General features: G+C 37.2%; 1 protein-coding gene across 1 annotated transcript in view; it reads right to left on the bottom strand.

Annotated features, from left to right (window-relative positions):
- nova2 (NOVA alternative splicing regulator 2) overlaps nt 1-7,509 on the bottom strand; it is a 50,237-nt gene extending 42,728 nt beyond the window's left edge. The window contains exon 1 of the mRNA XM_048980769.1: nt 6,626-7,509. Coding sequence (XP_048836726.1) covers nt 6,626-6,788 — 163 coding nt within the window. The 5' untranslated portion in view covers nt 6,789-7,509. The remainder of the gene's footprint in view (nt 1-6,625) is intronic.
- Nucleotides 7,510-13,261: the final 5,752 nt, after the last annotated feature.

Raw genomic sequence — 13,261 nt, 5'->3', positions numbered from 1 at the left:
CAATTCTTCAGAGTATTCCAGTTCACCCTTGAACCAGAATCTGTTTTGCAGTGACCTAGATTCTAAATAAAGGCAAGACTGGCCTCATTTTAGTTTGGATGGAGTTAATTTTATCTGTTCCCATTACACGATGTATTCACAAATATTCTGATATATCAATTTCCATCAATTTTCAGTAACACCACATCCAATTACAGTTGCCATGATCCATAGCCCATTCTAGGAAGCATATAGCTGAATGTGCGTACACAAGGGAGCACAATCTCTAATGCAATAACACACCAAGGACAAACTACCGTCTTTAAACTACCAATTTCTGAGAGCAGCAATATGTCCCAGAGCACAATAACATAAACCTGACAGATATTTCTTTCAAAACTTGCAATTGTAATATAATAATGCACGCCTACAATGGCAACCATAGGCATGTCTTTGTCATAATTGTTCAAAAATATTTTCCCTCAAATAATTTGTAGTTCATTTGTGCCAACATGCCACGTCAAACATGTGTCACTCATGATAAAGTATTAGAAATGGAGCCATAACCTTCACATTCCTTGCAAAGTTAACCTAAAATAAGATGTGTTGATTAATAATACCATGCAGGCAATAATGTAGAGTAATCTATGTGTGACACACTTATAAGGAGTGTAAATTTGGCTTTGTTATTAAGGATAGTCATTTTTATTAAAGATATTCAACCCGTACTCTCAATCACGCTGTACTAGAATACCTTTAAAATATTAAAATTTTGCATTGTTTTCACAGAACAATGAAAGCGTAAGATTTCAAGATTAGTAAAAGGAATCACTGTACTCAGTGCCTGCACTGGACATGTCCCTGGATGCTCATAGAAACACCAGATGATTAAGTAGCAGAGCCATTGGTGCAAAAATGTCCTGGCTGCTCTATTTAACAACTGCATACAGGTCACTGACAGCCTAGAAACGTGGCAGATGAGATATCCCACTGTTCCTGTTCTTGTATTTGCATTCCATAGCAGGCCATCTTGTCCACATATACTAAGACTATATGAACAATGCAGATATGTGGGTATCTTTTTGGCTCCTATTCTGTAACAAAGGTTCAGTGTATAACATTTAAAGTTTCCAAATTATTAATTTTGGAGCCAAAAGTCAACAATGCTTACAAAATAGAACTACATCAAATTTCTTCTACTGTACATATACAGTTGTGGATCAGAATCTCGTTTTTCTTTGACATCACAAAGCTAAGCATGTTACATATATTTCTCCCATAAGTTTGACAAATGATGAATCTTTGTTCGAGTTCAAGTAAATATATATAATACTTTCGTTTACCATTCCTTAGGCAAATAAAATATTAAAAATGGCCTGTCTTCAGAAAACAGCCCTACCAGGTCAGTTAAATATAATTTTCAAGAATGGGACGCTCCATTTATGTAAGCACGCAATTTGCAATACAGAAACGTACTCCAATGGCAATGGGAATGCTTGAATTGTAAACAAATGCTGGAAATCCATGGCACAAAACCTCAACTGCATATCCAAAGTCAGAAATCTCTCCATACTTGAGAGTACTATAAAGATAATGATACTGGTTATAATTCTGTTTAGAGTATTCCAGAGCTAAATCAAGTCTAGCCTAGCATAATAAAATGCAAAGAGTCGAGTCAATTGCACTACATATATAAAAAACAATCGAAAATCAGGATGACAATAATCAAGATCACTTTCCTGGACAATTCTCACTTCAAAAGGAAGAAACTGACAAGTCAACACAAGTTTGGCTATTTTCTTTGTCCAAAATAACAAATAAATAGAAAAATATAAGCAAAACCAATGAACCAAGTGTCAAAGAAAAAACTACGATGAAATGCATTTCAATTGGAAGCTTTGTGTCTATGTTAGCTTCCTTATCTTCTACATATTGCTTAGCCAAGTTACTGGGTCTTAAATGATGCTGGGTTATTAGCAAGCCTAACCCACTCATAGCACAAAAGTCTACAACATGTTAACATTGCATTTCCCTCTTACTATTCAAAGGAGTGAAAGTGATTCCCAAAACCTTTGAGGGCAAAATACCACCATTATGCATTAATTTTCACTGTGTGCAACAAATTTGGCAACATGAAAAATATTGTGTAATATACAATTATGATAGAAAAAGCTCAAAACCACATTTATACATTAAGGTTTGGGCTGGTTCAGTGGCTAAGCTCTTGTCTTTGGAACCTGTAGGTTGAACCTTGTGGTTTGAATCTGCACTGAAATGACATCAAATATCTTCCTTTATGCATTTATCATTTTTCTCATCATTATTTCAGACTGATGAATAAGAAGCAATAGTTCTGGTGAAACACAGGTGTTTTTTTACGAAGATCATTTGTACTAATTGTTCACATAATATTTATAATATTTGAAAAAAAAACTATATATTTTATGTTATACTGTAAATATATTAATAACACAATTAATATATTTATTGTCATTTGTAAATTTTTCATGAAATAAAAATGATGCCAGTTCCTTAAAAATCAAAACAAATATTGTGGGAGTTAACGTCCAGTCTTAGTTAATTCAGGAGAGTGCTTATTTACCCAGTGAGTGACATTTTATGTAACTAAGGTGCCCCCCTTTAATCATGACCAGCTGCTGGGGGTCCCTTGCTCTACGTAACATGGTGACTAAGTGGTTATTGAAAAAACATGCTTCTTGGCTGCCCCCAAAACCACCAGTGTGAAACAAAGCTAATGAGTGCCTATTTACCTTTACTTATCTTTTCTTATAAAATCCTTATTAATTTTAATAAACAGCCCAAACATGCTATATTTCCAATTTTTCTTCTCCTTGTTCTTTTTTTTAAAAAACATTATTTTTTTTATTTTTGTCCACCTACCATATAAGAAATAGCTATGTTGTTTGTTTTTCTTACGATTCTCAGACGTTGATTACTTATTCATTGTTAAAGTGGCCATGCTTATGGTAACCGAGAGTAGACAATGACACACTTCAAAGTTCCTTTAAAATAACTGTCTGGAAGACTCTGGGGCTAATTTAAGTTTTTCTGCTTTTCACATGGCCCTCGTAAATCTGCACGCGGATGTCAAAATTTAATCAATTCTGTGAAATCCACCGCTAATCAATTGCATTTCAATTGTAGGGATGTCTGAACATAAGATCAATTATTGCATTGTGCCTACTCATTTACCCTCCATTAGCATCCCTCCGTTTAATTTTCCCTGACCAATAATGGGAAAATCAGAAAACTAAAGGAATACAATAAAATGATACATTAATAAGCATAGTTAAAAATATCTTGATAATTTATATATTGCAATATTTTCTTGTTTATTATTATCCCATTTCTTGTAATCATTTTGTTATCTTTCTTAAGTTATCACCAATTCAATGTTTTATACCAGTTAGCCAAAAAAAGAAAAATATAGGACAGGTTTTGTTTAGGAAGAAAAAATTATAACGACAAAAAAGTTCTTGTAGCATAATGCTATACACTGTTGAACATGTTTTTATTCTTAGGAGTAGAATGACCTGGCAGCTGTTTGTGTCTTTGTTGTTCACAGATTAAAAATGACTGTAATAATAGTGATTTATTATGTGTAACACTGAGGTAACCACTGCCATAGCCTGGAATTGTAGCTCACGTTGGGTCTCAGTTTCTGGAATAAATATCTGGTGCTGGCTTTAACTGCCTTGCTGGTGGCAGAAAATCTAGAGAACTTGAGCTAATCTAGGTTATAAAAGCTGAAGTTACAGTTGTCTATGTGTTTGCCCTCCTTTGGCCCCAGCTTTCAAATAATATCTTTTCGCATGTAAAAGTGTCCCTGATTGTGTCAAAAGAAAATAAGAAAAAATGAGGGACAAATCTGAAGGGAAAAAAAATGAATCCGACATGACAGGCCATAAAGACACCCATTATTCACCTTACAGCAAGCCGTAATCTGGTTGTGTTTTGCCGGAGCTGAATGTTCCCTAAATGTCGAACATACGAGTTTTCGAAATGGTGGCATGTATTGTTGGAATCGTGACCGTTCGCAGTGTAACGTACCTTACTGCAATGCTCTTTTCAATGCTCTCATGCATATTCATCGAACGTTCTCTTCCAATCTACCGCAATGTGAGGACAGACACCTCGGATATCCAATAAAACCTCTCCCTTCTGCCATCTTACCCCGCCTCTCACACCAAACAATACATTTTTTTTTTATTTGACGCAGTGTTTAAAAAAAAAAAAAGGAAAAGAAAAAAAAACCCGAAGCAGCGCCCCCTTTATGTTCAAGCGAGCATCGCGGATCGATGGGATGCGGCGAATGCGGCTTCTGTACTCATCAATGGCGGCGGATGATGGACGGGGAGGTGGAGATATGGTGGTTAGTGGCGAACAAAAAGTACGTATAAACAATGGAGCCGGAAAAAAAGCATTTTTAAGTCAAAGAATGCAGAAGGAGATTTAAATAACAGTGAAGACATGTCAAACTGTGAGGGCTGAGGGAGTGAGGGTGGCAGCGAAAAGGGTATCATCTCGCTTTGAGCTAATTTTAGAGGTTCTGGAAGAAAATATATTTAGGACTATAGGTGGATATATTTCTGTCTGTATGTAGACAATATTCCACATTCATAGCTTTTTTATTGCCTGAAAATCTGACGAAAGTTCTTATGCAAATACAGCGTATTTGTGAAGGAAAGCGATGTAGTAGTAAAATGTGCAATAATATTATTGGTCGTGTGATCAAAATTCTGTCGCAACATAAGGTACAAGTGGACGAGATAAACACAACCCCTCTATAGCAGAAACCAATATGCACTTGTCTGTATCATTCCAGTTTATAGTCACCTGGCATTTTCACAGTCCCCTCACGTCATTCAGCAAGGGCATCTACCTCCCTTTCTCATCATCTTCCAGAAGCTAAGCACATGCATGCCAGTTCTTCCATTATCAAAATTAGCAAAGTACACCTAGAGATTCCAAGACAACACTATAAGCATAGTCGAGGCAGGGTGGGGGCTATTCAAATAAGAATGCTGTTATAACACAGAAAAGCTGTTTTATATATATATATCAGTAACTATAATGGAATTGTTCATTTAAGAGGAGCTTCGGTGGGTCTCTATTGCAGGAGCTGTCATGATCGACTAGAACTTCAAAATAAGCGGAATCACTCATCTGGGATTACCGACTCCTTTATCAAAAGGGAAATTGGATTTAGTGAACAAAATGATGAAAATGGAATAAATGCATCCCATTGACATAGAACCCCATAACAATTTATAGAAATTAGAGCCTCATTTTCCCGTTATCAGATTTGGTGAGTGTAAGGAGTGAGTATGCTTCTATGGACCTAAAAGTAATGTTTACTATAGGGAACCATTTTACGTTCCAAATTATTATAACTGCAATAGCAACAGTCAAACTTCCCTTGGAAAAACAATGCCACCCATGTTCTAAAATGGTCTTTATTGAATTTCATACTTAACTAATTCAGATTTCTGCCTACTAATTTCACAATAAAGTATATCATTAGAATTGGAGTTGTGTTCTGTATAATTACATTTTGAAATTTACGGAATTATGTAAAATAAGTATTACAAGCACGTTATTTTGGTGAAAGGATTTTCACTACAAAAAAAAATTAGACAGCCTGCTGTTTTTTTTAGAATTTGTACCTCTGATATTTCAAAAGGAGAGTTTTAAAGTGATTTATTAAATTTGAAGTTATTTTCTTTTTCCCTTATTTCTATGTGTTAAGTTTTTTAAAGTATCAGTATCATTCCGAATCATGTGTTAACACCCTTTGTTGGGCAACAATTAAAAGGCCTGGAGGCTTTATGGGATGGAATAGAAATATGTAACTTTCCATTTTTATTTTTATATATCAGAAATAAAGTGCAGACGCGTATACTTTCAGTTTGCATGTACACTGTCCCCTACCATGAATGACAGACTCAGTTGTTTTATAGTCTATTGGCTAATTGTTTGTTGCACTTAAAATAATAATTTTCAGAAGTATACATTATCAGATTCTTTTACAAAAACAATATAAACCGGAATGCCATTTTCTATATAGTTTGAATTAATATTATATAAACAAGGTTCATTAATTTCTGCAATATTCAAGCACGTTACACACTAGGTGTGAAAAATAAAATGATACATTTATATGAATATTTGTTTAGGACCGAGTGATTACTGAAGCGTTACGACAAAGGGTCTAGAAAGGCATGGTTACCATTGTTGATATAAGTGTTGCAAATCCCAGCTACCTAGCTCACCTTTTTTTTAGTTTTTATTAGCATAATTCAGTTTTATCACGTAAAATGCTCCAGCAAGGTAAAATTGCATGTATCACATTGTTGTCTGTGGATTAATTCTGTGTTTTCATTAAATGTACCATATAAACGACAGTACATGACATTACCATGAAATATCGTCAGTCAAAGAACGAGAGTGCAGACATGCCGCCACTAATATCAGCAATCACGCAAGAAAGACAAAAGACAATTAAAGACAGCGCAAAATATACAGGAATATATATTGATTTTCGTTCAGTTGTAACAATGCAGCTTTGCTCACTTTCTTACTGGTCCCTTATAACTGACCTCTAAGCCTCCAGTTTCCTTCTTACCTCCGGTGTTTGTGCGTTTTGTGCTGCTGGCTTCTGTCGGGGTCTCCAGCGGTCTTTTGCGCGAATCTGGGGGATCGGACTCCATGTGCGGCTGTTGATTGTGATGGTGAGGATTCGAGAAAATCCCGTTCTGTTGAACTGCCCCACCTGCCATCATTTTCATAATATCTTCAATCAAACTGGGTTATTCGTTGAAGTGATTCGAAGGCGAACGCGAAAAAGCAAACTGTTAAACAATTAGAATGGCGTAGCAATTCGAAGTTGACGTTGTGTTCAATGAAGGGCTTCGCACGCTTTATCCCCTCTTGCCAAACAGCAGAATTATACGTTGTGTGTTTGTTGATGCCTTATTCAAGGAAAGCTTGATGCTGGGTAGGAAAAAAAAAACGTCACGTCTGTATTAAAAAAATCCAACGAATGCCTTCCCTCTTGCTCTCCACTCAGTTAATGTGCAGTTCCAAGTAGAACTAATAATAATAATAATGATGATGATAATATTAATAATACCTATGTCGTTACGTTCTGTAGTTTTTCTTGGTAATTTTATCTCACGTATCCGTTTCAAGCTCTGTGAACGTTCACGGTCTTCTCGTAGAAAGAAATGCTACAAAAATGGAAAACAAAAAAGGCAATATGTCAGATGTGAGGAAAACAAAGAACCCTGGGAAATGAAAAGAAATTGATGAGAAAAATCAAAAAAGTATTCTCTAGCCGGTCTTCGGTTCTCGCATCAAGATACTTATTGGGTTGAAGAGAAAGGGTTTTAGATGGGGGGTTAATGCAGAGGATGGATGAAATATCAATAAAGAGATGCTATATGCCGGAGAACCGTTCAGTGAAAGATGCCGCAGTCTTGTGCTCAGAGCATCTCTGGACTGACTGACTGTCAGCGCAGGGCATTAGTGACGTCATGGCATCGGAACACATCCTTGTCAGTGTCGAAACCCGAGCCGCCCCTGCCCGAAATCTATTGGGTAACGTTTGCTATTTTTTCAACAAGGCATGTATAAATTTCGATTTTCACGTGACATAAGAGGAGGATGACTGACTCAATCACTGGTCGCTGCGGAACGTCTCTTAGTACGTAACACTAACTTTCCGTACATCTGCCCCTGACTAACGTGCTGCCTCATCCCATAGATTTCCGGTGGCTGGGGCTGTGAGAAGAAAAGCTTCCAGGAAAACGATTTTCATACACGGGCGATGTAGATGTTCAGATGGCACCGTTCGTATTGCTTGTCTGAATGTATAAACGGCTATTTTATTACCGCTGTACGCATTTTACTTATGATCTGCCAAATGGAGCTGACGTTAAACACGTGAGCTGGGCACCCTGTTACACCCCAGTGCCCTATTATAAAATTATGTAAGTCTTAACATACTTAAACCAAATACTGGAGTTCTATGCCAGATACTTGTGCAGTATTATCCACGTAATATATGGGAAGGCCAAACATACACCACGCATATATCCCACAATCAGAAATTTGATGCTGATCACACTCTTTAATTTTCATGGTTTTTCATGGGGATTTTTGGAATTCTACTTACGTTAGCATATACATATGTATAGTTCTTTGTCTGTGTGACACAATACGCCGGTATAAAAAAAAAAAACAACGTTTTAACTTTGGATTCAGTATGTGTCCCAGGCAGGACTCCCTAAACTGCATACACCCGGTTTTCTGTCGACCGGTCCGCGCCTCCACATAGCCTACTCAGTGCTGACTTGGGTTGCTCTCTGCGAGGTTCGTAGCGGCTGAAAGTAACTCGTGTTACGATCGGTATTTAAAGCTTGAGGTACTAAACAAGGTTGGGCAATTAGGAACCATGATGCAAGACAATGAGTTATACCATAGAACTAGAGAACAGATACTAAATCTCAAAACTCAGCAACAAGACATTCATCAGGCATAAGTTAAATATATTGAGAGCAGGTGTGGATGATTATGTGTTGAAGTCATTTGGCTGGGAGGGGAGAGCATGCCTGTGGCAGGTAAATAGCGAATTGGATACCGGGCCAGATGTAACAATAATTATAGAATAACTTATTTCCTGAATATTAAATATTAAATTATTATTAAATTAAAACTTACTCCTGGCAACCATATAGACTGCATTTCTCCAGAATGTTCTGCCTTCTGTCTTGGTCTTCATGCCAAATACCAGTTTCTGATTTAGATCTTGATTGCTGGATTATTTGTTGTTAATCGTTGTGTCTCTATTTCTTCACTGTCAACAGTATGGTTAGCATCCGTTGCCATGGTCATAGGCAGGCAGCATCAGCCACTGTTATCCATTTTTTCTTTATAATTAAGCTTCTGTTTTCACATCTGAACTTAGTCCAATTGTTTCACTCTGTTCTTTAGCAGTTATTTAAGGGTCTTAAGATCTTTTTACTTTTCCACTGTAAGTGTCGTGTCATCAGCATATTGAAGGTTGTTGATGTTTATGATACCAATCCTGAGTCCACAGTTATCTTCTTCCAGTTGAATAGAGAATATGGAGCTATGAGGCCCGACAAAATGCTTTTAAAACCCGTGTAACATTCATCCATCTTTCCATTTTCTAAACTGCTTGTCCTACTCAGGGCCATTGAGATCCAGGAAGCTGCAGGCGCGAAGCTGGGAATAAACCAGCATGGGGTATCAACCCATCACCGGGCACTCTCCTACACCAGTCACTTACACATGAAACCTGTTTTTGGGCTGTGGGGGGGAAACTGGAGTATCAGGAGGAACCCCATAGCGACACAGGGAGAACATGCAAAGCCCAAATACGGAACCAGGGTTCTCTGAAACAAACCAAAAATATGCTAATTTGAATACAGTGCAGATCAGGTACAGTATTTTTTTTTTTTTAAATGGGCACCTTATTGGATATTGATTTTTATTTACTTGCGAGAATATTTTGATTTACATTTAAGTAAATGTTAATTTTCATATGTATGCTGCAGTAGTATGACTTTCTATTTATGAAAGACAGTGATACTTTGTTCAGTAAATCACTGTTTAATAAAGGAAAAAAGAAGCAATTTATGTTTTGTTTCTTTTACACCCGCTACACCAAAAACGTACTGAACCGTCACTTTTGTGTACCGTTACACCCCTGGTAAGTACAATAATGAAGTTTGCTGTGATATTCTGCCACCCCGTCGGTACGGTAGTGTTCCCCTCCGCTATGCCCTTTGCTGCCTGGGACCTGCTTCAGCATCCCTTCATACTGGAGACGTGAAGAAGGTGACTGGACCAGATGGTGCTGCGTATGTGTCTCTTTACTGTATTACTGTTTCAAACACAGACATGGATTAGTAAAACATTTACGCCTCGATGTGAGTGATGAATTTCAGTTCCATAATAAATAGGATCATTTGTCAGGTGTCAGGAATAGAAAACGATAAGGACGAGGTCCTGGAATTCCAAGAAAAAAAAAATCATGGCTGGGTAAATGAGGAATTTAATATACAATCATCTGTTAGATCACATGGATCCAACCACAACATGATGAAGAAACTGTCTTACAAAAGACTTTCCGAAATATGGGTAACCCCCTCACAATAAGCAATGAACTTACAAGATAAAAGGAGTGTACTGACAGGCGTGAACTGAAAGACGGCATGGAAGACCCGTGTCTCCAGAGTTGTGTGTTCAATTTCCACCCCATTTACACATGTAGGTTTCCACCCAGCCAAATATAATGCAGTTTAAATGAATTAATTGTTATATCCTCTGATCGAGCTGATATCTAAGGAAACCAGCAAGTATCATTTGTTTAAATAAATATCTTGAATATCACCGTCGGTGTAACCTGAGCTGGAAAGAAAACCAGATACGCCAAGGTACTATTTACAAAATGCATGTATTCCAAACTGGAACACAACTGAAGGCAACCAAAGCCAAATCGCAATCTTCAGAATCAGGGCCGCAGAACATTCAAGATTTAGCGCCAGGTATCCCAATAAAAGCGCAAACTCTCCAAGAACGACCCACCTCACAGTTTCTGTACCACCCTTTCAGACACTGGCTTTGCTCAAATGCACTGTGTCACCCTCCAGTTGGGCAGACATTACCAAAGGAGATAAGACCCAGCACCAGCCCTTGCTTAAAAGTGACGGGCCAGTAAACAAGACAAAACAGGAGGGAGAATAGAGTAGGGAAGCAGATGAGAAGAAAGGTAATGGGATAAGAGGGCAATCAAAGCAAGACATAGTGTCTGACGTAGGTGCATCTTGGTTTTTTTGTGGCATGTATCCATGTTCAATGGTGTGCTGTGCTTTAAGGATGCAAAATTGACAGTGGTCATGGAAGATATACAGACTACATAGCCCAACACAACATAAAATTAACACAACAGAAGCCATCCACAACAATGTTTGTCTTCTATTCAAGCGATCGCCTCCTGACAAGAAAAGAGAAAAAAATGTGTATATTTCTTTTTTAGGGGAAGCTGTAAAACAAAATATCCCGCTTCTCACAATTAATAAAATTAAATCATCATGTACTTAACCTCCATTGCGGAACTTCTATTAGGAAACGTATTGAATTGCGCTGAAAATGTTTAAGGGGTTGGGAATGTTATAGTAGACAGGCCCAGTGTATGTATCCCGCACAAACAACAGCCTTTGTGTCCACATTACTGCATCTCTGCTGGGTAATGAGACAGCGGGGGAAGGGAAGCAGGGTCACGATCTACACAAGAGAAGGGGACCGTTTCTGAAGTGTCAGGTGTGACTTGCAAAAAAAAAGACTCACGGGAATTGTTATTTTTATTTTCTACATATAAATGCTGCTTACAAAATATGTATTTATTAAATACTTTGACCCAAGTGAAACCAAAAACAAGAATAATATATATGGAGACTAGATGATCCCTATTTGCAAGTAATTATGCACTTTTTTAAATTTTACATTGTTACTCGGCACCTCCAGCTGCCCCCTCTATTTTCAGGAGGATCGTTGGTCATGCTGCTAATAAACTGGACAGAAGAAACTTCACAGATTGTGGAACATCTGGTGCATTTTACTCATCCATATGTATGGTCTGATATTGATTTTAAATGATTGAATAAATAGCAGAGTCAAAGACTGAATAAAATTATATAGAACTTTCTGGGATAAAATAAAAAAGGAAGCTTTGTCCCATATTATTTGAGTAAGTTTCACCAATTTCATCTCTGAATATGCTTCTTTTGTTTTCTTCATTTTCTTGCACAAAAATAGAAATAATACAAATATAGTGTTTATATTCTATGCTTCTAAGAAATCCAAAATAATAGTGTTTTGCATTTGCCTTCCCTGATACTACTGAACGAAATTGAATTTTTCAAAAGCACAATACATTTTTTGTTACCCATATGATTACCACCAATTTCTGTACCTTAGACAAATGTCAACTGATTTGTCATTAACGTTTTTTAATTTCTCTCGTCCATTCATAAAACCACACCGTATAACCTGAAACCAAACCATTATGTGTTGGTGGTGTCTGACAATGACAATTTTAATTTGAATCTGAAAGCTTTCAATTACAATCAAAATCCATATGTCTCTTCAAAAACAGAACCTAGGGCTAACATAACTGATGCTTTGCATCCAGTTTGCAGACAGCAACATTATTTTCGCCCTTTCACTGCATGGAAACAGCAATAATACGTGTGAAATTTGATTAACAAAAAGATACTTTGTAATAGGCCTAGAGCTTGGGGCAGCTATTTAGCACCAGGGAGGAGGGGGTTGGCATTTTGGCGTGAGTTACTGCCCCCAAAATGTCTGTGCAGGGGTCTGCTGTTGGATACACTGTGTGAATTGCGTCTGCTCTTTACTTGCCATATAACCCAAGGATGTATTCGAAATGGTTTATTCACTTACTAAAAGTCTACAGGTAACGATGCAGGGAATAAGTGAAACAAGTCGACATTTTCAGAGACTAAATTCCAAGACGATCTGTGTTGGTCTCCTAGCAACCTCTGAAAGCTGACATTTGCAAATAAAATATATCGATAACATAAACGGAATAAAGGAGATGGATGTGTAAGTCTATAATTAATTTTAAATTATTATAAAATTTTACCCGCGGCGTTATGAAGCTAAATGGATTATTGTATTACTATTAATTATTGTCGTTCAGTCTTTGCAGAGATCGGTATTACCAGTCCCATTTTAAGATTTCAAAAAATGTGTTCACATTTTCATAGCTACCCTCTCGCGCCATCTTGTTTGCATTGCGAGAGGTCAGTTGACAGTAGACGTCATGTTAGCATTGCATTGTGGTATATAGGAGTATCCTAGGGTACGTCGTCTGTACACTGTGCATTATGGGTATTTTATAGTGCACTGTACGGTAACATTTGTCGTTGAGAATTCCTAAAGCAAAACTGGCTGGGGAAGGTAATATGAACACCCAGAAGTGTTCATGAATGTGAATTATCGCCATCTGGTGGTAAATCTTGTAACATTACTCTTAAGATTGATTTTGAAACGGTTGATTCCGTATACTAAAAACAAAAACCGCTACATAAATACATTAAGTATGTACCATATGTATGTAATGGTGGAATTTATTAAGACAATACTATAGTCGGAAAGTGTGGAGACAGACCATTTTCTTCTCCAGAACCACTGGAAAGTGGACACGTCA

This window comes from Brienomyrus brachyistius, chromosome 17 (assembly GCF_023856365.1).
Source record: "Brienomyrus brachyistius isolate T26 chromosome 17, BBRACH_0.4, whole genome shotgun sequence".
NCBI classification, from domain to species: domain Eukaryota; kingdom Metazoa; phylum Chordata; class Actinopteri; order Osteoglossiformes; family Mormyridae; genus Brienomyrus; species Brienomyrus brachyistius.
This window is presented reverse-complemented; position numbering and strand designations above follow the sequence as displayed.